The 26264-nt window shown below is 38.6% G+C and overlaps 1 protein-coding gene across 1 annotated transcript in view; it reads left to right on the plus strand.

Moving 5' to 3' along the window:
• The window catches only part of LOC103276806 (probable phospholipid-transporting ATPase IM), a 147607-nt gene that overhangs the window by 62107 nt on the left and 59236 nt on the right, over positions 1-26264 (plus strand). The window contains exon 2 of the mRNA XM_021707095.1: positions 11963-12021. Coding sequence (XP_021562770.1) covers positions 11963-12021 — 59 coding nt within the window. The remainder of the gene's footprint in view (positions 1-11962; positions 12022-26264) is intronic.

Here is a 26264-nt window from a genome sequence, read left to right on the forward strand (position 1 = left end):
CTGATTTATGGTAGAGATGAGGTCTCGCCTGCCCAGGTGGGTCTCGAACCCGCGGGCTCAGGCAATCCACTCACCTCAGCCTCCCAAAGGCGCGGGATTACAGGCTGAGCCACTAAGCCCAGCTCATTTTTTTTTTTTTTTTTTTTAAAGTTTTTACTTTTCTCCTTGTCCTTGGAGCTCAAAATTTTATGAAGATTTTTGGGTCCATTTTCATTTGTTCTTATTAGCACTTGGTGGCCCTCTCACTTTGAAGAGTTATATCTGACTCTGGTGCAGAATATTTTAAAAATTTATTTGATTACTTTCTCCATCCATTGTTTATGCTCCCTTCTCCTAAGTTTTCTTTTCACATTTTCTTCCTCTTTGTCATTTTGATATACATAAAAAAAATTTAATTTTAAATATGTGCGGTAAAATTCAGGGTTAGGTATACAAATGCTCATTATACAGGTACCCTTGTTGATGAGGTCTGCCCTCCCAGCCCCTGGCAGTTTTGCACTACTGCCAATCTTGCTCCCTCCCCCCCCCAGCAGTTTCCCACTGCTGCCAATTTCTTTCTTACAGTATTCCGATAGTTGCTCAAGTTCCTCTTATGAGTGAGAATATGTGATACTTGATTCTTTGTTTCTGTGATAGATCATTCAGTTTTATAGCCTCTCCATCCATCCAATTTGCTAAAAAGTTCATAATTTTGTCCTTTTTTATGACTGTGTAATATTCTGTTATGTATATGTAGCACTTTTTAAAAATCCAGTCTTCTTTTGATGGGCAGCATGGTTGGTTCCATGTTTTTGCTATTGTGAATAATGCTGCAGTAAACATGTGTGTGCAGGTATCTTTTTCATAGAGTGATTTGAGTTCCTCTGAGTATATTCCCAGTAGGGTGATTGGGGGATCATATGGGAAGTCAATTTTTAGATCTTTTAGGAATCGCCACAATTTTCCAAAGAGGCTGTACTAGTTTACACTCCCACCTTTTCCCTTTTCCCCACATCCTCTCCAGCTTATGTTGTTTTTATGAGTTATTGATGATGGCCATCCTGACTGGAGTTAGGTGGTATCTCAGTGTGGTTTTAATTTGCATTTCTTTGATGACTAGTGAGGCTGAGCATTTATTCATATATCTGTTGGCTGCTCATATGTCTTCTTTTGAGAAGTATCTATTCATATTTTTTCCCACTTTGTAATGGGAGTGTTTTTCCTTTTCGGCACGTTTGAGTTCCTTGTAGATCCTAGATGTTAGGCTTTGTCAGATAAACAGTTGGCAAATATTTTTTCCCATTCTGTGGGCTGTCTTCCCATTCTCTCAATGACTTCTGTGGCTTTGCAGAAGCTTTTCAGTTTGATAAGGTTTCATTTGTCTATCTTATCTCTTTTGGCATAGGCATTTGGGGTTTTGATCAGGAATTGGTTGCCAGTTCTAATTTTCATAAGGGTGTCTCCTGCTTTTTCTAAGGTTCTTATAGTTTGAGGTTTCACATTTAGATCTTTGATCCGTTTAGAGCTGATTTTTGTGTATGGGGCTAGGTAGGGGTCTTTTTGAATCTTCTGCATGTGATTAGCCAGTTTTCCCAATACCATTTAATGAATAGGTTCTCCTCCCCCTAGTGGTTGATGACGGATTCTGTGTCGAAGATGAATTGGTTGAGAAATTGAGGAATCTCAATTCCTGGAATCTCTATCCTGTTCCATTGGTCTATGTGCCTGTTCTTTTACCAATACTAGACTGTTTTGATTATTGTAGCTTTATAATAAAGCTTAAAGTCTGGGAGCGTGATGCTTCCTGCTTTATTTTATTTATTTTTTGCTTAGGATTGTTTGGCGATTCATGCTCATTTATGTTTCCATATGAATTCCTGTATTCTCATTTTCAGATCTGAGAAGATTGCTGCTGGTAATTTAACGGGTATTGTGTTAAATCTGTACATTGCCTTGGGTAGGATGGACATCTTAACAATGTTGATTCTTCTAATCCATGAGCATGGGATATTTTTCCATTTGTTTGTGTCATCTTTGATTTCTCTGAGCAGTGTTTTGTAGTTTTTGTTGTAAAGATCTTTGACTTCTCTGGTTAGGAAGATGCCAACGTATTTCATTTTTTTGTGTGGCTATTGTGAATGGGATTGTGATTTTTATTTGGGTTTCTGTTTATTGTTGGTATATAGGAATGCAACTGTCTCTTGCACATTTATTTTATACCTGAGATTTTACCAAGGTCCTTTATCATTGCAAGGAGGTTTTTGATAGATTCTCTTGGGTTTTTGAGGTATAGAATCATGTTGTCTGCAAAGAGGGATAACTTAACTTCCTCTTTTCCTATTTGGATACCCTGATTTTCTTCTCTTCTCTGATTGCTCTAACTAGGACTTCCAATGCTATGTTGAGCAGGAGGGGTGAGAGTGGGCATCCTTGTCTTGTTCCAGTTTTCAGGGGAAATGGTTCCAGTTTCTGTCTGTTCAGCAGTATGTTGGCTGTTAGTTTCTTGTAGATGGCTCTTACTTTGAAGTATGTTCCATCTATGCCTAGATATTCGAGGGTTTTTATCAATAAGGGGTACCGGATTTTATCAAATATTTTTCCTCATCTAATGATATAATCATATGGTTTTTATCTTTACATCTGTTGATGTATTTAATTACATTTATGGTCTTGCAGATGTTGAACCAGCTCTGCATCCTGGGGATGAAGCCTACTTGGTCATGGTGGATGACTTTTGAGATGTGTTGTTGGATTCAGTTTGCTAGGTTCTTGTTGAGAATTTTAGCACCTATGTTTGTAAAAGACTTTTGGCCTGTAGTTCTCTGTCTTGTTGGATCATCACCCGGTTTAGGTATCAATGTGATGTTAGCTTCATAAAATGATTTGGGGAGAGTTTCATCATTCTCGGTTGCCTGAAATACTTTTAATAGGATTGGTGTCATCTCCTTCTTGTATACTTTGTAGAATTCTGCTGGAAAGTCATCTGGTTCAGGGCTTTTTTTGTAGGTAGTTTTTTTATGACATAGTTGATTTCCTGGGTTGTTATTGGTCTATTTAGGGTCTTGATTTCTTCTTGTTTCAAACTGAGGAGGTTGCGTGATATCAGAAAGTCCTCCATTTCATTTAGATTTTCGAGTTTGTTTTCATACAGGTGTACAGAGTAATCTTTGTATTTCTTCTGGGTCAATTGTGACTTCATATTTTGCATTTCTGAATGTGTTTATTTGGGTTTTTTCTCTCTTTTTCTTGATAAGTCTAACTAGGGGGTTCATCAGTCTTCTTTATCCTTTCAAAAAACCAACTTAGTTTCACTGAGTTTTTTGTATTATATTTTTGTCTTCTATGTCTCTAATTTGGATTTTTATTTTGGTGATCTGGATTCTTCTGCTGAAGTTAGGTTTTTGGTGGTCTTGCTTTTCCAGATCCCTTAGGTGATTTGTTAGGTTGTTAACTTGTGAAGTTTCCATTTTCTTCATGTGTATTCATAGAGATGTGAATTCCCCTCTTAGTTCTGATTTCATGACATCCCAGAGATTTTGGTGAGATGTTTCTTCATTTTCATTTGTTTCCAGGTATCTTTTAATCTCTGTTTTGATTTCTGTGTTGATCCAGGAGTTGTTTAGCATCATGCTATTTAGTGTCCATGTCTTTGTGGGTTTGGGGAACTTTGTTGGTGTTGATATTTATTTTTATTCTACTGTGGTCTGAGAAAGTTCATGGCAGAATTTCAATCTTATAGAATTTGTTTATGCTTGATTTTGGCCGAAGATATGGTTGATCTTAGAGTACATTCCATGTGGTGATGAGTAGAAAGTATATTCCGTGGTTGTTGGGTGAAGTGTTCTGTAGGTATCAGTTAAGTCCATTTGGTCAAATGTGACATGGAGGTTCTGGATCTCCTTGTTGACTTTGTGTCTTGATGATCTGTCTAGGGTTGTTGGGGTGTTTAAGTTTCCAGCTATGATGGTGTTAGAGTCCGTATCTTTTTTAGTTTACCTAAAAGTTGCTTTATGAAAACTGGTGCTCCTATGTTGAGTGCATATATATTTCTTGTTGATGGATTGAACATTGAACCTTTTATCATTATGTAGTGACCTTCTCTATCTTTTTAAGTTTTTGATAGCTTAAAGGGTATTTTGTCTGATAATAAGATCATGACTCCTGCTTTCTTTTGTGTTCTGTTCACCTGAAATTTTGTTTCCCATCCTCTTACTTTGGGTCTGTGAGTGTCCTTTCTGGTGAGATGAGTCTCTTGGAGACAATATATTATTGCCTCATGATATTTTATCCAATTTGCCATTCTATGTCTTTTCAGTGGTGCATTTAGTCCATTCACATTAAGGCTAATTATTGAGATGTGAGAGTTTATCCCTGTTATGAGGTTCTTATAAAGTTTGTTGTTGCTGCTGTTTGTTTGTTGTCTCTTTTTTGATTTTTGGGTTGATTCATGTGTGTTTTCAATCTTTTTCCTGTGTTCTTGGGAAGGGCAGTGTTCTTTTTTTCCTTTTCTGTATTTAATGCTTTCTTAAGTGTTTCTTGTAGAGATGGTCTGGAGGCAGCGTAAACTCTTAGGGAGAATGTCTGGGAAGGATTTTAATTCTCCATCACTGATGAAACTTAGCTTAACAGGGTAGGTAATTCTTGGTTGAAATTGTTTATTGGTGGGGCAGGGGGACAAAAAAAGAAATTGTTTATCTTTGAGAACTTTGAAAATTGGGCTCTAAGCTCTTCTAGCCTGAAGTGCTTCTATAGATAAGTCTGCTGCTATTTTAATTGGTCTTCCTCAGTAGGTAGTCTGACCTTTCTCTCTTGAGGCCTTCCGGATTTTTTCTTTTATGCCTTCTTTGTGTAGGCGAATTACTATGTATCTAGGAGTTGGTCTTTTCATTTGTTATCTTATGGGAGTTCTCTAAATCTCTTGTGCTTAATGGTCACATCACTGATGAGATGAAGGAAGTTTTCTTGGATAATTTCATGGAATGTTTGTTCCAGGGTGGTCTCTGTCTCTCTATCTGCCTCAAGGATTCCAATGTTAGATTTGGCCTCCTGAAATAATTGCTCATCTTTTGGAGGCTTTGTTCTGTCTTTTAGGCTTCTTTCCTGTGTTTTTTTTAAAACTTTGGTTTTCTCTTTATTTATTTATTTATTTTTGAGTTGGAGTCTCACTCTGTCGCCCAGACTGGATGCAGTGGCCGCTCCCGGTCACCGCAGCCTCAACCTGCTGGGCTCCGGCGATCCTTCCGCCTCAGCCTTCCGAGTAGCCGGAATTACAGGCGCACGCTACCACGCCTGGCTGATTTTTTGATTTTATTGTAGAGATGAGGTCTCACCTGCCCAGGCGGGTCTCAAACCCGCGGGCTCAGGCAATCCACTCACCTCAGCCTCCCAACCGTGCGGGATTACAGGCTGAGCCACCAAGCCCGGCTTTTCTATGTGTTTAACAGTTTAGGTTAGTTCCATATTTTGGTCTTCAAGCTCTAAGATTCTCTTCTCTGCTTGGTTAATTCTGCTTTCCATCCTTATCAATCTGTTATTTATTCCATTCATGGTATTATGGTATTTTTTTTTTTCTCTTTTAATTTTTATTTTAAAATTGTGGGGTACAGTTCAGGGTTAGGCATATAAATATTCATTGTGCAAGTACCCTTGTTGATGAGTTGTGCTCCCCTTTCCCCCCCAGGCAAGTATCGACTACTGCATTCATGGTATTCTTTATTGCTGTTATCTCAGTTATCAACTCCTTCATTCTTTCATCTTGTCTCTCCTCATTTGTATTTATTCTCTCTATTAATATCTTGATACCTGGGTTTGTGGTTTGAGACCAGTCATTCTGGAGGCTGTTCATTGTTTGAGTTCCAAAGTCTGTATTCTCAGTGGCTGACCTCCCAGGGGTCTGTGTGAGATGCATATTCTTCCTTTGGTTTTCTTCATTTGTGTAGGTTTTCCTAATCTCTTCCCCACCCCCGACATTTTTTAACCTATTCTTTAATTCTGTTGTTTAATGATGGGGGAATAGTTTTTATTTCTGTTTGCTCAATCTCTTATTCTTCCTTATGTAGATCCTCTGGTTTGGTTCAATTCTGAAGCTGGACTGTAGGTGGGGACCTATGTGTTTTGCAGTTTTGAGATTTAATTAAGGAGAGAGCTGTGATTCAGAAGCTATCTGCAGATGCTAGTATCCTCTGACAGGTGTGTGGGCCCTCACTGGAATCCACTTCCCACTGCCTTACAATCTCTTCATGTAGTGGAAGTGTCTGTTTGCCCCCTGAAAGTAAAATGAGATAATAAAAGGGAAAAGAATAGAAAAAGAAAGGAGGAAGACAAAAGGAAGGTGGAGAGAAAGAAGAAGAAGAAGAGGGACGACAGACAGGTATACCAACTAACAAATAAACAGAGAAACAAAGACAGAAAAAACAACAAAAAAGACAAAAACATACAGATATCCATACAAACAAATAAAACCCTTCCTGTTGGTGTACTCTCCCTCAAAAATACCCTTACACAAACAGAAAATCTGAAAAAAATTTGAAATAACAGAAACAAAGCAAGTACAAAAATGTAAACAAAACAGAAAGAAGAGAAGAAAAAAAGCAAAAAATAAAGCAAAAAACAAACAAGAAGAAAAAAACTTGCTCTGTGGCCAATTCTGTAACTCCAGGTTACTTTCGACAGCCACCTCTGCCTTAGGGAGCAGCTCTGGTCTCTAGCACCTCCCCTCTGCTCTCAGTGCAGGCTGATAGGGTTGCTCTCAGCATGGATCAGATGCCCCACAGACTACTGTGGGAAGAGGATCAATCAGTTCTGTACTCACCCTGCTTGCTGCTGCTGCTGCTGCTGTCAAGTCTCCCACTCAGATCTTACATGTCTGTGCCTGTTCCAGCATAGAGGAGGGGTACCTGTCTCTCCGATTCTGAGGAGAGGATAGCCTCTGGGTCCCAAGATGAAGGCTGGGTAGAGCTGGGCTGGTCAATGCAGGTCTCTACCTGTTCCCAGGACTGAGAAGATGACACCTGTTGCAGTCTCTTCACCGGCATTGGAGCTTTATTCCAGATTTCCGTGACCTGCCTTCTCCACAGTTTCTCCTGCTCGTGCCTGGACTGCAGGTGATGGCATGGGCCAGGTGCCAGGTGGTGAGGGGCAGCTGTTCTCTACTGCCTCCTCTCAAGAGAGCCCCAAGAATGGCAGACAATCCTGCATGCCCGGGTCACCAATCTCAGGATAGTGGTGCATTGCAGTTACCTCTGGAGGAGAGCTCCAGGTGCATGAACCTGAGTCTCCCCTCAGAGAGACTTTCATTTACCCACCGGCACATACCCACTCATGCAGAGAATCTTTATGGATACTCGCGTTTGTGGAGACTCTCACAGTCCGACCTGTTCCGTTGCCATCTTGCTGGAAAGCCCTATTTATTCTTATATATTTAAACATCAGTCACCTTCAAAGTACTCTCCATCTGATGCGATACACCTATAATGATGCTTTTTTCACTGCTCAAAACAGTTTTTGAACTTGTCAGTTTTGATGCCTTTTAGTGCTTTTGTCATTTTTGTTTCATCTCTTCCACATCGGCAAAACATTATCTAGGGAAACAAAAAAGTCTCTCAGGGCGAGATTGGGTGAATAGGAAGGGGGGACATGGGGCTCTTGCAGTTTTTTTGGTTAAAAACTGTTGAACACTGTGATGTGAGCAGGTGTGTGCATAAATCACCCATCATGAAATAGGCAAATATGTTGAAAGAATCTAAAAAAAAAAAATTACTGAAGCTGAACACAACCTCTCACAACAATACTAGCTAGTACACTGATGCTCATGGGTTCTTAGAACACTTACCTCGCTGGCGAAGCATGTACTACAATGGGCCTGCCCTCCAAACAATAATTTTGGGTTTTTGGGTTCCCCCTCATCAGAAATTGTATGCAAGTAATGTTTGGACTCCTAGTGAGCCCTCACCCCACCGGTAGTGGACATGGTACCCAATGGGTGATTGTGTGTCCCTTATCCCCCCTCCTTTCCTCTCTCTGTCTTTTAGCACTGCCCAGTGTTTGTTGCTCCCACTTTTGTGCTTGCATGCCAATGTTTAGGGTCCACTTATGAGTGGTATTCATGTGGTATTCAGTTTTTTTCTTCTGTGATAGTTCACTCAGAATGGTGGTCTCTGGTTGCATTCATGTTGCTGCAGAGAACATAATTTCATTCCTCATTATGGCTGCATAGTATTCTATGCTTTATTTGTTCATGTCATCTTGTTCTTGCTTTGTGAAAGCCATATCTTTTAAAATATCTTTAAGATAATGATTAGAATTAGAAAGCAAAGTCAACCCCCTTTCCCTACCTGTCTTCAGCATTATCTCTTCCCATTGGATCCATCTTTTTTGTGTTGTTGGTTTTTCTCAGATATCCAGTTACTCATGACTATTAGTTTGTATTTACAAAATAAGAATAAAATAGTCTAGTGCAGTTGTGAAGGTCTTTTTCTCTGACAGGCCTCTCCTTTAAACAGGAGGACTGGTGAGTAGCCTGCTGACAGAAAGACTTTCCTGTGGGTTAGTCAGGCAGCCTGGCAAATCTCCATAACTGACTCTATCAGGCAGGTTTTCCTAGGGACCGAGTCTGCTGTAGCTCCTGTGGAGGGTCAGAGTTGCTTCTCTCTCAGGCCTGAACACACACCCTTGGTTTCCTTCTCTGGTGTGTCGCCTTCTCTTTTGAGTGGGCAAAGGAGTGGTTGTGGGAGGGCCCAACGGCTCAATTATGATTTAATTAGTCTGATGGTGTTCTAGGGATAAGGTGATGATATAATTTATTATTCAACTGAGACACTTTGAGAGTGAAAGGGGACCATATTAATTATTTTGCCAAGATAATAGACATAAACTGGAATGGTCACCCAGTTTGTAACACACTCTCAACCTATTTACTGACTCTGAATTTAGAGCTGCTTTGGGGGCGCCACTGAGGAGATCACTCTTCTAATTCTTTTAGCTGAGTTATTCCTGTCTAATTTTTTTCCAGTCATAATGATCCCATCTGCTTTCTATTTTATTTTCTAGGTTTTCTTCAAAATTTATGAACCTCTGCTAGCCACTACTCTTGTTTTCCAGCACTATTATGCTTTTATTCTTTTTAAAAACATATTTTCTGTAATTTCAGTGGGACTTGAGAAGGAAAGGAGGTCAAAGGTGTACTTAGTTTGCCATCTTAAACTGAAGGTCTATTACCTCTGTCACTCCACTTTAAGCATGCTGACTTACTATGTTTTATACATCCTTTTGTACCACTTTACTCTTTTTTGGAACTGGACAAATTCAGTGATAATTGTGCAGGAGTGAACTTACACTGGTAGATCATAAACCCCTTGATGACTACTTTCTCTTTATTACTCTAATATCTGGAAGGATCCTATGATGCCTATGAAATATTGGTCATTAGGTCACTGAACCTCTGAATCATTCTCAACGGGAATTCTTACGGGGGATTTGTTTTCTGCTTCCTATTTTTGCAGGATGTGAATTCTTGCCAAGAGAGGTTTATAGCCCCTCATACACACACTGTGGTAGCATGTGAAAGAAAGCTAATTCCTGCAAAGATCATGCAGGCCTAGCATAGTTAAGTTAAAGATAGAAAACCATAGGGATTTAAAATCAAAACCAGAATTTTGCAAAGCTTAGTGAAAGAATGGTAAACCTGCCAGAATTAGTCCATGAAGACTCAGTTTTGAAAGATGATGATTACTGAAAGTACAGAAGCAAAGATTAAGACTTAATAAGGATTTCGAAGCAAAAAGAGGACTTCCTGGCTCTAATTAGGTTTCATAACACAAGAGCACTCTGTAAATCCAGAAATGGATCCGAATTGACCTGCCATACAAATTATTTGGCTGCTTTGGGAAAAGGTTAGTCCCAGTCCTTGTGGAGTGTGGTTACATGGAGAACACTGGACAGGATGGGTCCTGTGTGACTCATACAGTCAAGATTCTGGTTTGAAAAAAAATCAGAATTAAGTACAGAAGTATAGAATTCTGCTCTTGAATGTGTTTCATCAAAATGTGAAATTTAAAAAGGATCATGATCTGAATGCATACAGCCTAAATAAAGCCAATTAATAGATAAATTAGTATAACTGACTTTTTATTTATGGGCTAAAGTTAATCTATGAATTACATGCAGCATGCCAGTGGGCCAGGTTAACCTTTTGTCATGCAGAAAGAATCCCCCACCCCTCAATAATATTCACCATTTTTCTGTCAGCAGTTTTATTACTCCTAGGTTAAGCTAGGGCTATATAAATAAATTATCTAGCTTTTTTAAGCTTTTAAGGCTCCTTACACTTCAGGGTTCCATTTTGGGTTTTGATATTTTTGGCCTTTGTAAGGAAATCAGCAGGGCAGAGAAGACCGGTGCTTTTATAGCTAGAGTTTGAAACATTTCTTTGTGGTGGGTGGGTGGTAGAGAGGTTACTTTCTGGTGGGTCTGGATTTCAAAGTTAATACATGATAGAAGCAGGCTCACTCAAGTGTTGTCAGTCCCATATTGCTCTTATCAGCAATTAGTTGAGCCAGACTGGAAAACAGGAACAATCACAAGGAACTGATTTTATTAGACAGGCAAGAAGGAAAACTTGTAGGTGGATACTGAGCAGACAAAATACTTTGCTAATGGTAGAGAACCAACTGTAACTAAAGACATGGTGTCATTTGCCAGAAGCAGTCCTCAGAGGTAGCTGTCAGATGTGGGAGTTGAACCAGAGGGGATGCAGAGACAGGTATATTCCATCTGAACTTTTAAGAAGAATTAGTCAATTCTTACAATTCATGGTGCCTGGAGTATAGGGAGTAGGTGCCAAAATTCATTCTTTTCTTTCTTCTTTCTCTCTTTATCTCCCTCATATCTCTCTTCTCCCTTTTACCTTCAGCTCTTCTTCTCTTCACTTTCTTTGTGCTTTCCCTCCTCCACCCCTAATGTGTGCTTTCAAGTTACTTTCCATCATCCTTTCTTCTTTATCTCTGTGGTTCTAAGTGCCTTCTCTAAACTCACAGTCTTACCCCACTTCCTATACTTTTTGCCACCTGTCACCCAGTTGGAGAACTGTGGGATTAAGGGAATCCCCAGTGAGATGGTCAAGTGACTTACCTTGAGAGTTCAAAGTTGACACCTACTGGTTACTTTGCTGATTTTTCTCCTCATAGCTTTTGTTGTTTCATCATAAACCTTTGGTCAACCCTAGTAGTAACCCTCCAGTGAACATGGAGCTAGAACTTGCTACCATCACTACAAAACATGTTCTGTTGGTGTTTCTGGGGTGCTGTCTTTTCTTGTCCTTTGCAAATGTTTGTTCTTCATTGTCATAACATTTGGATTTATTGTGCTTTTATATTGTTATTTGCACTGGTGTTTGCATTTGCTTTCAGAAGAGATTTTATCTGATCACTTACAGCTAAGGGCAGGTCTTAGTCTCCTGATCATGTGACATTCTTCTTGATATACGTGGGTTGCTTACATGTCACCTTTGGTTCTCTGACCATAATGACATTGAGTTCACTGGCCACTTCTATATGGGTTTATTTGGCTATGTTATTTGACTATATGGTTTTATTTGGCTATGTTACAATTTGTGATTTTTTTTTAGGAAAAAAAATTCTTCCTAGGATACATTTGACTTTGAGTGACTCCTCTTAGGAGCTACTAAAGTTAAGAGAAAGGGTCTTTGCAGAACTGAAGGGACATAGAAGTTGGAGACACATAATGTTTTGCTTTATGGCTGGCATCAGAAGGCTGATGAGAAACACTTCAGTTTTCCATTTTGGGACTTTCCAACACATGTTCCAGTATTTAGGCTGGAACATGCCAGTGTCCTTCAAATTTCAAAGGAAAGAATTCTTGCAACCTTGACAACAATCAGAGTAACCTTAGTGATGTTATTTTAATGAGTTATATGTTTCTGTGGGTCTAAAATATAATTTAATACCTGCTTTCTCTTTCTCTTTAGAAGTGGAACGGATAGTGAAAGCCAATGACCGTGAATATAATGAAAAGTTCCAGTATGCAGTGAGTAAAACATATATAGCACCTACCTGCTGGGGTAGGTCTTACCTTAAGGACAGTGGGATTCATGTCTTCTTGAACTTTATGATCTCACTAAAAACGGTCTTTGTTGACCCATTTTAATAGCAAGGTACCATACATTTCCATAAATACAGATCTTGGTAACATTTACATACTTATTTCTTTCTGGCACCAAGTTTGTATTTGGTATGCTTATTGGCGTGGGAAGATGATATCTTTTTCCTCAAGAATTGATGCTTAATTCATTTTGTTACACATTTGGATAGTAGAATACCCAAGGAATAATATGAAAATAGACCTTTTTGGTAGTACTTGTTGATATAAATGGTGGTAGTAGCTAATGGTTGATGAGTAGCATTTGGGGGATTTTCTCTAAGCAACTCAGGCCGAATATAGAAAAGTGTATGTAAAAGAAAGTTCCCAGGTCCTGAAAGTATCTACAAAGAGAGTGGTGAGAATGACTGACTAGTTTAAATGTGTGGTCTTTGAGTGTGTACTGAACTATTTTTTGTTTGTTTTTGAGTTGGGGTCTCACTCTGTCGCCCAGGCTGGAGTGCAGTGGCGTGCTCACAGCCACTCCAGTGTCGACCAACTGGGCTCCGGCGATCCTTCTGCCTCAGCCTTCCAAGTAGCCTGAACTACCGGCGCATGCTGCCGTGCCTGGCTAATTTTCGACTTATTGTAGAGATGAAGTCTCGCCAAGTTGCCTGGGCTGGCTTCGAACCTGTGGGCTCAGGTAATCCACTCATCTCGACCTCCCAAAGTGCTGGGATTACAGGATGAACCACCAGGCCCGGCCTATTTTTTTAAATGAGGGTTTTCTTCATTTATATAAGAAGTTTTGCTGACGGGGCGCGGTGGCACAAGCCTGTAATCCCAACACTTTGGGTGGCCAAGGCGAGAGGATTGCCTGAGCCCAGTGGCTTGAGACCAGCCCAGGGCAACTTGGTGAGACCTCGTCTCTACAACACATCAAAAAATTAGCCTGGTGTGGTAGCGCGTGCCTGTAGTTCCAGCTACTTGGAAGGCTGAGGTGGAAATGATTGCCTGAGCCCAGCAGGTCAAAGCTGTGGTGGCTGTAAGCAAGGCTGTGGTGGCTGTAAGCATGCCACTGCGCTCCAGTCTGGGCAACAGAGTGAGACTCTGACTCAAAAAAAAAGTTTTATTGAGAGTCTACTAAGTGACTGGCACTATCTTGGGTTACACTGAGGAATAACTTCATGAATAATATCACAGGCCCCCATAAAGATCTTATCTTTTCATGACTCAACCCAATCTGCTAGATGGAATCTTTTATAAGCTCTAAAATAAGTAACTGGTAGAATCCTTATAAAGGTGACATGTGGCCTATAAAAACTGCTATACGATTGAGTGTACCCATAGTTAATGAAAGAAAGTCTCAACCCAAAGAGGAGTTCAATGGCCATTAAAGCATAGAAATATGGCAAACTTTGGCAGTGTCCATTAGGGTACCAGACAGAGGAGAGAGAATTTTGTTCCTATTGGCAGGTCTTTCCTGTATATGGAAATAGATGCGTTGGTCGGTTATAGCTTGATACTATTAATATTCAGCAGAGGTTGCTAACTCCTCTTTTCTCATGTGGTGCTTGTCATATAAACTTATAATTTTAATTTGATTTTCAATGTAGGTTTTCCTATAGGGATTCAAGTATGCTATCTGTATGACAGGTTTCTCATTTTAAAACAATATTGACCCTGATTTTATTCCTCAGTCTTAAAGCTTGGTGAAAGTAAGTCTGCTCTTGAGAGAAGGAATTCCTCTCAGGAGGCTAATGAACATGTTTCCTAGTTTGGGAGAGAGAGGGACTGTAATACCCCAAGGTGATAAATGTCACTATGTGTGGCCTCCTGACTTGTGGACATTCAATCCCTCTGTTTAACACCAGACTTGGCCCCAGGCCTTTCTACCCATTCTACAGCCAGTTCTTTAACCATAAAAGATGACCCTTGAAAGCCTTGACCACCAAATCCCAAATTTAAGGACTAGATATGCATATCTTTTAAGACCTTTGTGGGGCGGGAGACCAGTAATAGCCGATCTGCTATGGGGGTAATTATGCATATAAGTGCTTGGCTGCATTTACTTGTTTTCCAGTGTATAACATGTATTTTCATTCTGTAAGTAGTAACTCTAAAAGGAAAGCATTATTTTGTTTGTGTTTTATAAGACGTTGCAGTTTTTTACTATTTGTAGTTATTTTTACTTAATTTATGAGATATTTCAAACTTACTGAGAGGCATGGGAAATATGAAATACGCCATGTGCCCACTGCCCAGATTAAATGGATGTTAACAATTTGCCATGATTGCTTCAGATCTTTCATTTAAAAGTAATGATATGCTAATGACATAGAGATGTTTATCTCTTGAGCTTTCACGATGTTGAACAAAAGCTGCTGCTGTTTTCTGTTGGGTTTCCTAATGATGACAAGGTGGTAGAACAGTATCCCATAGCCACAGCAGATTGAATAAGGCATCTCCATCTCTGAGTTGAAACACACCAAGGAAAAGACAAAATCCATTATGAACTGGCAAAACCAACAACGACAACAAAAGTTGAGAAAGGTGCTTCAGAGCAGAAGAGGGCACCGATATTCCAGGAAAAATGACCACTATTGTGGCTCAAAGGGAATGAGCACCTGCCTGGCTCCTAAAAAGAACATGGAACCCCACTAGACCTGGCTGTGTTGCTTTGATTTGGAAACTCCCAACAGGATGACTGGCCATGCAGTGAGCTGTGGGGCCTCTTAGCCTCTGTCTGTTCAGCTATAAATTGATGATAAAATCAAAGTACCTATTTCATATAGTTATTGTTAGCAGTAGAGTAAAATAACACATGACAACCCTATGAGCTTGTCTATGTAGAGCTGGGATGTGAATCTGTGACTACAGGTTTTAAATAAAAAAAAAAAATCACTCCTAAATGGGATATCCTTTAAAGAAAGGCAGCAGTCTGGGAACTTTTCCTCGGTCTTGCTCAGCTTTAAAGGATATCACCCGGAATGGAGGTGGATTTGAAAAGACCCCAGTAAATCCCAGGGATAGTGCTCATAATAATTGAAGAAGTAATTGTCCTACCAAAAGACTGTAAAGGAAATGAAAGTAAACTAGACTTATCTAAAAAAGATGACAGAAGAAATAGTGAAGTCTCCTGAAATGCAGTGGAGTGTTTTGGGGGTAAGATAGACCATAGCTTGAGTCCTTTCTCTCTCTCTCTTATTGCTACCCTGTTTTATTGATCCATTTACTTCTCCAAGCATCAGTTATTTTACTTGTGAAATGGGGGAATTTTTCTCACAGGGTTATTTACTAAAGGATTAAATTGAATAATTTATATGACATATTTGATATTAGTAACACTAACTAAATTTATTAGGTACCTACTATGGTATCAGGCTCCACACTAAACCTTACTTTGTAAGGATTTTTCTCCTAAGTCTGATGTGGTTGTTGGCAAGTACCCACGATAAATTTTAGATTTCCTTGAAAGCACAGGATAAAGTAAGATATGAGTAACAGTGATGTTAAGAAGAAACCGAGAAATTGGCTAAACTTGTAAACTCTTTGCAGCAGATATTATGCCAGAAAATGAGCATAATGTGTTACTGAAAGAAGTTGCTAATAAGTGATGTAGATGATGCAATAGTAGAGAAAGCAACACACCTAAAACAAGAGGACTAACAGTGTAAATGATGGTGGTAGTAGAGACTTTCTTCCCAGACAAGTTGTATTTAAATGATAATAGTTCAAGGAGATAGGTATTGAATAATGGCTCTCATTCATACAGGTGGGAATCCAGCTGTGTAGCAGGTACTTTGTACATTTTCTATCTTCCACACAACCCAGCAAGAAGAAGGACATGGGGCCCCATTTAGTAACTTGGCTAAGTTCCACAGCTAAAAGGTGGCAAAAAGGGAATTCCACTTCAGATCAGCCAGATTCCAAAGCCTATATGTTTTTTCATGATTACATGCTGCTCTTTTGACAAGCAAACAATAAAAACAAAACAAAAAAACCCTCAACTAACCAACCAACCAAACAAAGTTTAATCTCTTCCCCTTCTCTTACATACCCACTGGTGAAAATTTTATACTCTAAAGTATAAAAGGATAGATAAAGGAAGTACAAAATTTTACAATGTAAGGATAAGATTGACTTTAAATTTTACCCTTAGCTTTTGAAGATGAGAATTTGGGAGAAAAATTTACACAAAACTCAGTCAGATAAATGGTGCAATTCCATGCACATTAAGCCTGGTCAAGCAAACTTTTCTCTTTGAAGGCTGAAGGAAGATATTTCAATGCCTAGAGAACCTTCATTTGCCAACAAATCCAAGCTGCAAAGCACATTGTAGGACACAGTACAGGCTCAAAAATGATCGAAAGCACTTTTGAGAAATACGGGGCTTAGAACATAAACAAATACAAAGTTAATGATTCTAAGTAAAATTAATTGGTATATTAGACATGGTACTGTGAAAACTGGAAGATGGGAAACATAAAATTACCAGAGGGATTTAGACTGCCAAGACATGTAAAACAAAATGGGATTATGGAGTGGAGGAGAGTGAGCCAAGTGGTCGAATTATTATTCTCATTTAAAGGGTGTTCAATGTTTTCTTGGTTAATAATAGGAATGAATAATAGAAGTAATGAAAACAGTTGTATAAAATATGTTACTGTTAAAAATGTTAGAAAAACTGTGAACATGAGCCAAACAGCCAGACTCATTATCCCTGTTAAAGGGAGTTCAAAGTGACTAGAAGGAGTGAAAACAGTTGTAGTTATATTAAAATGCATTGATGTCAAATGACGGTAGAGAAAGTGTGTGCTTAATTGTGACTATTTTCTGATCTCATTTAAAAATAAAGAAATGACGATGGAAAACATTGATTCTCACCGGTTCATGTTCTATTTCTCCCTTTCACATAGGCTCAGGCACAATCTATCCCGTTCACTTCTCTTGAACTTTAGCAGAATTTGAGAATAGAAGATGAACTCATCTGAGTGATGAGAAAGTTATCCTGCCTCAAACTCAGAAAAGTCAGTAAAGCCAAACACTTAATACACTTTATCTGAGTATATTTTATCTACAAAGGTGGATGGGAAGTTTCCAAAGGACTTTTTTTCCTGAGCTGAATTATGGATCCTATTCAGGAAGTTCATAGGCTTAGATAAGTTGGTGAAGACTTAACTGAGTAGTTTTGCATGCATATAAAGAAAGTCTTCTGTCTAATAATTAAGATTCTAATGCTGTAGCTTGTTCCTAGGATCTTAAAATGCCTTGTTGATATCATGGACTCTATTGCTTCCCTCATGGTTTTTGTGATTGGTAGAACAACGCACATTTGGATTTTCCAAAGTGTTCATTCATTACAATAAATATTGCTGGGTTCCTCTGACTCCCAGCAGTCAGTGATATAGAGAAACCACGAAGACTCCTTTCGACACGAACCCCTTTTGCTTCCCTCCCACTCATCTAACAGGGCTTTGTGTTTCCACACTCACTTCTCTTTTCTCTTAACTCAGAATCTAAGTAATTAAGAGTGAGTAAAAAAATATGGTCTACCATCATTTTGAGTGTGTGAGCTAAGGTGCTCTCTGGACTTCTTTAGGCCCACATTCTAATGATGTGTCTGTGTTTCTCTGAGAAAAGACTGGCCTAAGGATAAAATATCACGATCTTGTATGTGGGGTACATTGATGATTTGTTGTCCCCTTTTAAAAATAAAAATAAAAATGATTTTCAAAATTTAATATTTTTTTTTTTTTTTTTGAGTTGGAGTCTCACTCTGTCGCCCAGACTGGAATGCAGTGGCCACTTCTGGCTACCGCAGCCTTGACCTGCTGGGCTCCGGCGATCCTTCCGTCTCAGCCTTCTGAGTAGCCGGAATTACAGTCATGCACTACCACGCCCGGCTGGTTTTTTGATTTATTGTAGAGATGAGGTCTTGCTGCCCAGGCGGGTCTCAAACCCACGGGCTCAGGCGATCCACTCACCTCAGCCTCCCAAAGGTGCAGGATTACAGGCTGAGCTACTGAGTCCGGCTTAAAATTTAATATTCTTAATGTGTCTGCTCTGTTTTTAGCAACAAGTATGTTTGTTGCCTTATTACTTTTCCGAAGAGGATTTGAGGCAATGTACAAAAGCATGCATAGTTCAAAGGGATAAAAATACAAAAAAGACGAATATGGTCAGAGTATTCTTAAGTGGGCCCCAAAGTGCATGCTAGAAGGTCCTGACTGCTTCAAGTAGGAATGTGTTGAGTGCTACTGAGGTTATTAAGAAAGGGGAGAGAAATTCTGCTTTCCACCTTCAAAGAACATATATAATCTACTTAGGAGAGAGCTCAGTGTGAGTGAAAATGTTGGAGGGGGTTTTGCCTAGGGAATGGAAAATGATTCCAGCCTTGTTTGCTTATTTGTATCACCAGTGTTAGCAAGGAGAGGCAAGAGCAAAAGTATGGAGTCTGATCTCATCGGAGGTGAGGGTGTGTTAAGGGAAATTGTGGCTCAGGTAGGTGACACTAGACTGTTTAAAAAAGAGTTTAATATGAGGTAATAGGCTGTCAGGTGCTGGGGAAGCACAAAGTGAAAAGGGATTTTATTTGCCCTCTGGGTTAAGTGGGCCAAATATCCAAATGGAAATGTCCAGGCTATTATGGTACAGAACTTAGGTGTGGTGAGAGCTGTAGATTTAGGAGTATCAGTTGGAAGGAGACACTTAAAGCTAGGAGGAAAATGCAAGTTGTAAAGGAAGGATGGCTGAAATATGAGGTGTGGGGGTGGAAGAGAGAGTGGGAGGGAAGGAGCTTAAAAAAGAGCATGGAGCAGCAAGGATTGAGGAGAACAAAGAGAGGACAGTGGGATGAAAGTCCTGGGAGCTGTTAGGAAAGAGGAGGTGGATAGCTATTTCTCATGGTAGGTGCCCATGAGGTTAAGAACTAAGAAAAACATCTTTAATCAGAAGGAAGTCACTGGAAGACCTCAAGAAAGCAGTTTTAATTTTTTTTTTTAAGTTGGAGTTTGAAAGTCAGAAGGCAGGAAAAAAATAAAATGTTAAAAAGGGTAGTGGGTTATAGCCTACTCAACTAAGACTATGCCATAAAAAGGAGAGAAATGGTTTGAAAGTTTTCAGATACAATGAAATTTGGTCAACTATTTTTGAATCAACCTTGTCACCCATTTTGGCTTTTCAGGTATGTATATCAAATCCATGAAAAGTAAAACCCTAGATATTTTCTTTGGGAGACTCTTTGGACATCAACACATTGGGATACAGTCCAGTCTTGCTTTCATTTAATCTCCAGACTGATGGGAAATTTGGGTTTCTTTCTTTCCTTCTTGAGTAGCATAGTTGTACTGCCAACATGCCTCACCAATAGGCCTGATAAACAGAGAAATTCAGATACCAGCTGGAGAGTTCAGATGATGACAAGCAGTGTGACAAGTTGGAATTAGCCATGGAGAGTACCAGTCACTTGCGTTTGTTACGGGTTTCTGGTTGTTAGTTGTTGTTTTTTTTGTATTGGGGCATCATCATAGTAACAGTGGTTTTTAAAGCAAACATTGAAAATGCCTTCTGTTTTGTATATTGTTAATATCTCTGTATATTATTCTAAGTTTAATATGACAGAGTTTTAATTTTTTCTTTATAAATAATTTACTTGCAGGAGAAAAGATATTTTTTGGACATCTCTCAAGTTCATTTTCTTTCTGGATTCCAGAGTATAAAAGCATAAATATTTTATCTTTTTGACATCTGATTTGTTTAAATAGTGCTGTTCCTTGGCTAAGCGTTTGTCTGATTTCTTGTTTTCTTAATTTGGTTTGCTTGTTTACTCTTTTTTCTTTCTGGATTCTGAATTCCTATTCCTAAATGTTCTAAAATGGCACATTAAAGTTTTTAAAGAATCCAGTTAACCGCTAACACTCTGAGGTGTTTGTTATTTATCTGTTCCAGGCTTGGGATAATTTCAGCGTTCTCATAAACTAGTTCCTATTCCATCTGCTTTGTGAAGTAAATTTTAAGAAAAACCAAATAAATTTGCCTTAGTTACTTAATTACTTTTACTGTCTTCATTGCAATGATACAAAACTGAAACGTATCCAAGCAATATGTGATTGGAATTCTAAGGGTTAAAATAAGAAATTTTTGATAGTAGAATTTTAGAACCCTATTATAACTTGGCTATAGTGGAATGAATTTAAGCTAAGACTGAGATGTGAAAAGTTGAAGTAGGAAGAAAAGTAACTTCCTTGTGAAGAGAGAACTACAAACACAGTTTCCTTTGTTGGCAAATAGTTTATGAAAGTAATCCATAAATCAACTACATGAATGAAATTGGGCAAGTTCAGTGACAATTGAGAGGTTAACTAAAAACCACCAATCCCAACGGTCTCAAAGTGGTTTTCATCTTGTTTTGTAATTTTTTTTTTTTTGAGTTGGAGTCTTACTCTGTCGCCCGGACTGGAGTGCAGTGGCACACTCCTGGCCACTGCAGCCTCGACCAGCTGGGCTCCGGCGATCCTTCCGCCTCAGCCTTCCAAGTAGCTGGGACTACAGGCACGTGCTACCATGCCCGGTTAGATTTTTGATTTATTGTAGAGTTGAGGTCTCACCAATTTGCCCAGGCGGGTCTCGAACCCGTGGGCTCAGGCAATCTACTCACCTCAGCCTCTCAAAGCATGGGATTACAGGCTGAGCCACCGAGCCCGGCTTGTAATTTTCTTTACTGGATTCAGTAGTCTGGTTCTGCCTCATGATGCTAAAAGAAGGGAACTATCACATTTTACATTTTGTAGTTATAAGATTAATCAAATATATGCATATATTTTTTGAGTTGTGGTCTTACTCTGTCACCCAGGTTGGAGTGCAGAGGCACAATCATGGCTTACCACAGCATCTAACTCCCAGGCTCAGGTGATCCTTCTCAGTCTCATAAGTAGTTGGGACTACAGGCTTGTGCCACTATGCCTGGCTAAGTTTTTTATTTTTTGCGGAGACGAGGTCTTACTATTTTGCCCAGGCTTCAAATCATTAATATAAAAATGTAGTCTCAAATTCATGTCCACTGTTATGACACCAGTACTCAGCATTGCATTTTATATATGACTTTATTTTTTTCTAAGTTTTCAAACAAAGTTTATTAGAGAAAGAAGGGAGAAAAGAAAGAGCAACATGCCAGAACTGGCATGGGCAAAAGAAACTGCTATATATGACTTTCTATGTGGTTCCTTTTTTTGGCAAAAAAAAATTGTATTTATTTATGGTATACAGTATGATGTTTTGAAATATGTATACATTGCAGAATGGCTATATCAAGCTAATTAACATATGCATTACCTCACATACTTATCTTTTTTTTGTGGTGAGAATGCTTAAAGTCTACTATCGTAGCAATTATCAGGTATACAATACACAAGTTTTTTTTCTTTTCTTCAAAAGTAAGTTATTTAGGCATTACATTTAAACTTGAAGATATTTTAAAAAAAGAAAACAGCTGTAGGTGTTGGATAGCAGCTATATATGTGTGTATAAATGTACGTGTGTTGCATGAATGTGTGCAGATAGGTAAGTTTGTAGTTGTGAAGATGTGTATATGGCTTTGTAGTAATAAGAACATTCTGGCTTGAATAGTGAGACAATGTTCTTTTTTTTCTTTTAATTTTTTTATTTTAAAGATGTGGGGTACAATTCAGGGTTAATACAAATGTTCCTTATGCAGGTACCCTTGTTATGAGGTGTGTCCCCCCTCCCCTGGCAGATCCCCACTACTGCCAGTCCTGCATTCCCTCCCCTCCCCGAGCAATTTTCCACTGCTGTCAATCTTTTTCTTATAGTATTACGGTAATTGTTCAAGGTCTGCTTGTGAGTGAGAACATGTGATACTCAGTTCTTTGTTTCCGGGATTATAGACTCTAAGTTTGCTGTGAAGTTCATGATTTTGTTCTTCTTTATGGCTGTGTAATATTCCATTGTATATATGTACCACATTTTTTTTTTATCTAGTCCTCTTTCAGTGGGCATCACAGTTGGTTCCATTTTCTTGCTATTGTGAATAAGGCTGCAATAAACATGCATGTCCAGATACATTTTTCATAGAGTGATTTGAGTTCCTCTGGGTATATTCCCAGTAGGGGAATTGCAGGATCATATGGAAGGTCAATTTTTAGAACCTTTAGGAATCGCCACACTATTTCCCAACAGAGGTTGTACTAGTTTATGTTCCCACTAACAGTGAAGTAGTGTTCCCTTTTCCCCGCATCTTCTCCAGCATCTGTTGTTTTTTGAGTTATTGATGATGGCCATCCTGACTGGAGTTAGGTGGTATCTCAATGTGGTTTTGATTTCCATTTCTTTGATGACTAATGAGGCTGAGCATTTTTTTCATGTATCTCTTGGCTGCTTGTATGTCTTCATTTGAGAAGTGTCTATTCATATCTTTTGCCCATTTTGTAACAGGGCTGTTTTTTTTTTCTTTTCCTTGCATTTGAGTTTTTGTAGATTTAGATGTTAGGCCTTTGTCAGACATGCAGTTGGCAAATATTTTTTCCCATTCCATAGGCTGTCTCTCTGGTCTCTTGATGATTTTTTTGGCTTTGCAGAAGCTTGTCAGTTTGATGAAGTCTCACTTGTCTATCTTACGTCTTATGGCATGGACACTTGGGGGGGGTTTGATCAGGAGTTGGTTGCCCGTTCCAATTTCCATATGGTTGACGCCTGCATTTTCTAAGGTTCTTATAGTCTGAGGGTTTATGTTTAGGTCTTTGATCCATTTAAAGTTAATTTTTGTGTATGGTGACAGGTAGGGGTGTTGTTTTAATCTTTTGTATGTGGTCAGTCAGTTTTCACAGCACCATTTATTCTCCTCTCCCCAGTGGTTGGTGGTGGAGGCTTTGTCGAAGATGAATTGGTAGAGAAATTGAGGGTTTTGCTTCTGGAATCTCTATCCTATTCCATTGGTCTATATGCCTGTTCTTGTACCAATACCAAGCTGTTTTGATTATTGTAGCTTTATAATAAAGTTTAAAGTCTGGGAGTGTGATACCTCCTGCTTTTTTTTTCCCCCTGAGTATTGTTTTGGGGATTTGTGGTTGTTTGTGTTTCCATTTGAATTCCTTTACTGTTGTTTATAGGGATGAGAAGAATGCTGCTGGTAATTTAATGGGTATTGCGTTAAATCTGTAGATTGCCTTGGGTAGGATGGACATCTTAACAATGTTGAGTCTTCCAATCCAACACGGAATATTTTTCCATTTGGTTGTATCATCTTTGATTTCTTTGAGCAGTGTTTTGTAGTTTTCATTGTAAAGGTCTTTCACGCCTCTGGTTAGGAAGATGCCAAGGTATTTCATTTTTTTGTGTGGCTATTGTGAATAGGATTGTACTTTTTATTTGGGTTTCTGTTTTTTTATTGTTGGCGTATAGAAATGTGACTGTCTTTTGCACATTTATTTTATACCCTGAGACTTTGCCAAAGTCCTTTTTCAGTGCAAGGAGGTTTTTGGTAGATTCTCTTGGGTTTTCGAGGTATAGTGTCAAGTTGTCTTCATGTCTAGATCAGTGATCAAATCTCTAGCTGCTGATACCCTTGACTTGAGGTCCCCAGCAGCTCTAATTGCTCTGGGTTTTATGTTTGCTACCTGATTGTTGAGCTTGCTGTGAGTCTAAGCCTAATTATTCCAGGTGTGGTTGTTCAGTTGTTATCTAGATATGTTGTAAATGGTGACATAATTCTGCACCAATTTTTCAAAAGTGCAGGGAAGAAATACAAAAAGAAAAATCTAACTTCTCTGGTACTGTTAAGGAAGTTAGCTTAAGCACATTTGTAGAATCTCAGTGTGGAATTATCCTTTAAAACTTTTCCATCCAATGCTCTATACAGAATTTTAACCAGCTACATATTCTGTCCATACTTCTATCCCTTTGGAGTAGGAGAACTCACTACCTCCCCAAACAGCCTTTTCTGTATTTGGATAGTTTTGATTACTATACAATTTAAATAAATCAATTTAGCTGAGTTGCTATTCTCTTACTTTATTATCCATTAGCTTTAGCTTTCCTTTGGAGGCCAAAGCAGAGCAAATATGTCTCCTGTTTCATGTGACAACCCTTCTGATACTTGTATTTAAAATATCAAACATAAATCCATTGAGTAGACTAATCTCCTGGACAATCATCTGCTATTCCCTTTCCTTTCAAAGAATCTCAACTTTTCTATAACCTCTTAAACTGGATTGCTCCAAAGTCAAGCACAATATTCTAGAAGTTATTTGACCATCTTGAAGTAGAGAAAGAATTATTAATTCAGTCTAAGATTGTACTGTCTTTTCAGTGATTCTTGATTTCTATTAATCTCATATTAATTTAATTTTTATTGGTTTTTTTTTTTTTTTTTTTTGAGTTGGAGTCTCACTTTGTCACCCAGTCTGGAGTACAGTGGCTGCTCCCGGCCACTGCAGCCTCGACCCACTGGGCTCCAGTGATCCTTCCACCTCAGCCTTCCCAGTAATTTTTATTGTTAATGACAAAGACTGTGTCACATTTATCTATATGTGTTGCTTGTCACAGGGCTTGGCACATAACAGGATTTATTCTGTCATTAAACTATCACTTTCATTATTGTGTCATATTCAGACTTAGTGTATATTCTGCACTTTCACTGATATTTAAAACAATGGGTCAATTAAATCAGAAGTGGAGTCCAGGCATTTTTTAAAAAACTTTCCCTGGTGATTCTTTTTTTTTTTTTTTTTAAGTCAGAGTCTCACTGTGTGCTGCCCAGGCTGGAGTGCAGTGGCACGCTCACGGCCACTACAGCCTCGACCTGCTGGGCTCAGGCAATCCTTCTGCATTAGCCTTCCAAGATCAAATACAGTCTATGTTTTAAGAGCTTAAATAAATTATAATTAGAGAAGTGAAAAAAGCAATTATACATGAAATATTTCAATAAATATATGACTTGAATGACTGTGGGCTTAATCTTTGAATTAAAAACAAGCAATTAGTGATTTAAAAAAAATCTCTATTTACCTACTCTATTGGCCAGGCACTGTGCTAAACAGTTGGTAATACATGATTTTATTTTATCCTTAAAACAGCCTTATAAAGCAGTGTATGATAGTATTTCCATTTTATAAATGAGGAAAGAGATTTCATGTTACATGGCTAGTGAGTGGTTAGGCCTCTCTTTACTTACTGCTTTCCTGCTTGTAAGTCATACTCTTCCCTGTATTACACTGGAGCTGAGATTTGGTCCTTGGCTAGACAGAGTAGCCTTTAGTATGGCTATAAGGTCATGAGTGGAATAATCTAATCAATTCATTTTTTATTTAAATGTAAATGACAAAGGTGTGTCCATGTTAACCATTTCTCACTTATGTTTTATACATAAGACTAAGTTATAGAGAATGTTGGTTTATGATGTTATTTAAAATACTTTCTCCATGATCGAGAAAACCAATACCCTATTCTTCTGATTACAGTTAGTACCAGGACAGAGTAGTAGAGGTGCCATGTAACCACAGGTTGCCCTCCAATTAATTTTAGTTAGATTTCTTCTATCTTGATAGATTCCTTGGGAATTCCTATTTTGTAGTTTTTAAAGCAGGTTTTTCTTTCCCTATTATAGATGATTTGGGGGAGAATAGAAATTTACTTTCCTTGAGTTATAACAGGAAGACATTGTAGAAGATAGTTAAAGGCCGTACAGGATTCAGAATATGAAATTTACCATGGGTATTACACTGGTATATAGTGAAGAAAGTAAACGGAGTAAATAATTGATACATTGAATGGAGTGATTTAGAAAATTATTTTCTTTTTTATGCAGGGGATATGAGTTTTCTTAACCTCGTATTGTTAGTTGTTAGTTAAAATTTCAGATACTGTTCTTTGCTTGAATTATAGAAATGGCTGATTGGAAACTGGGGATTAGTTAACTAAATCTTTATTTTGACTTTGAGTCAAAGATTTGTTCATAGTTCTTCTTATAAAGGCAACTATGCCTCTTTGTGATAAATGCTAAATTTCTTATCCTTATGTTGGGGTCTGAAACCCATACCCCCAAAATATGGCTCTTTGACATGCTGAACTGAAGAAGCCACAAGATCTCTCTAACCTTCCTCCTTAACCACCGTCTCTCCCTCAAGTCATGTTTTTATGATTCTTGCAAATAACTTAGTACCATGTTCGATGTTTCA

This window comes from Carlito syrichta, unplaced genomic scaffold (assembly GCF_000164805.1).
Source record: "Carlito syrichta isolate Samal-C Ts95f unplaced genomic scaffold, Tarsius_syrichta-2.0.1 Scaffold316382, whole genome shotgun sequence".
Lineage (NCBI taxonomy): Eukaryota > Metazoa > Chordata > Mammalia > Primates > Tarsiidae > Carlito > Carlito syrichta.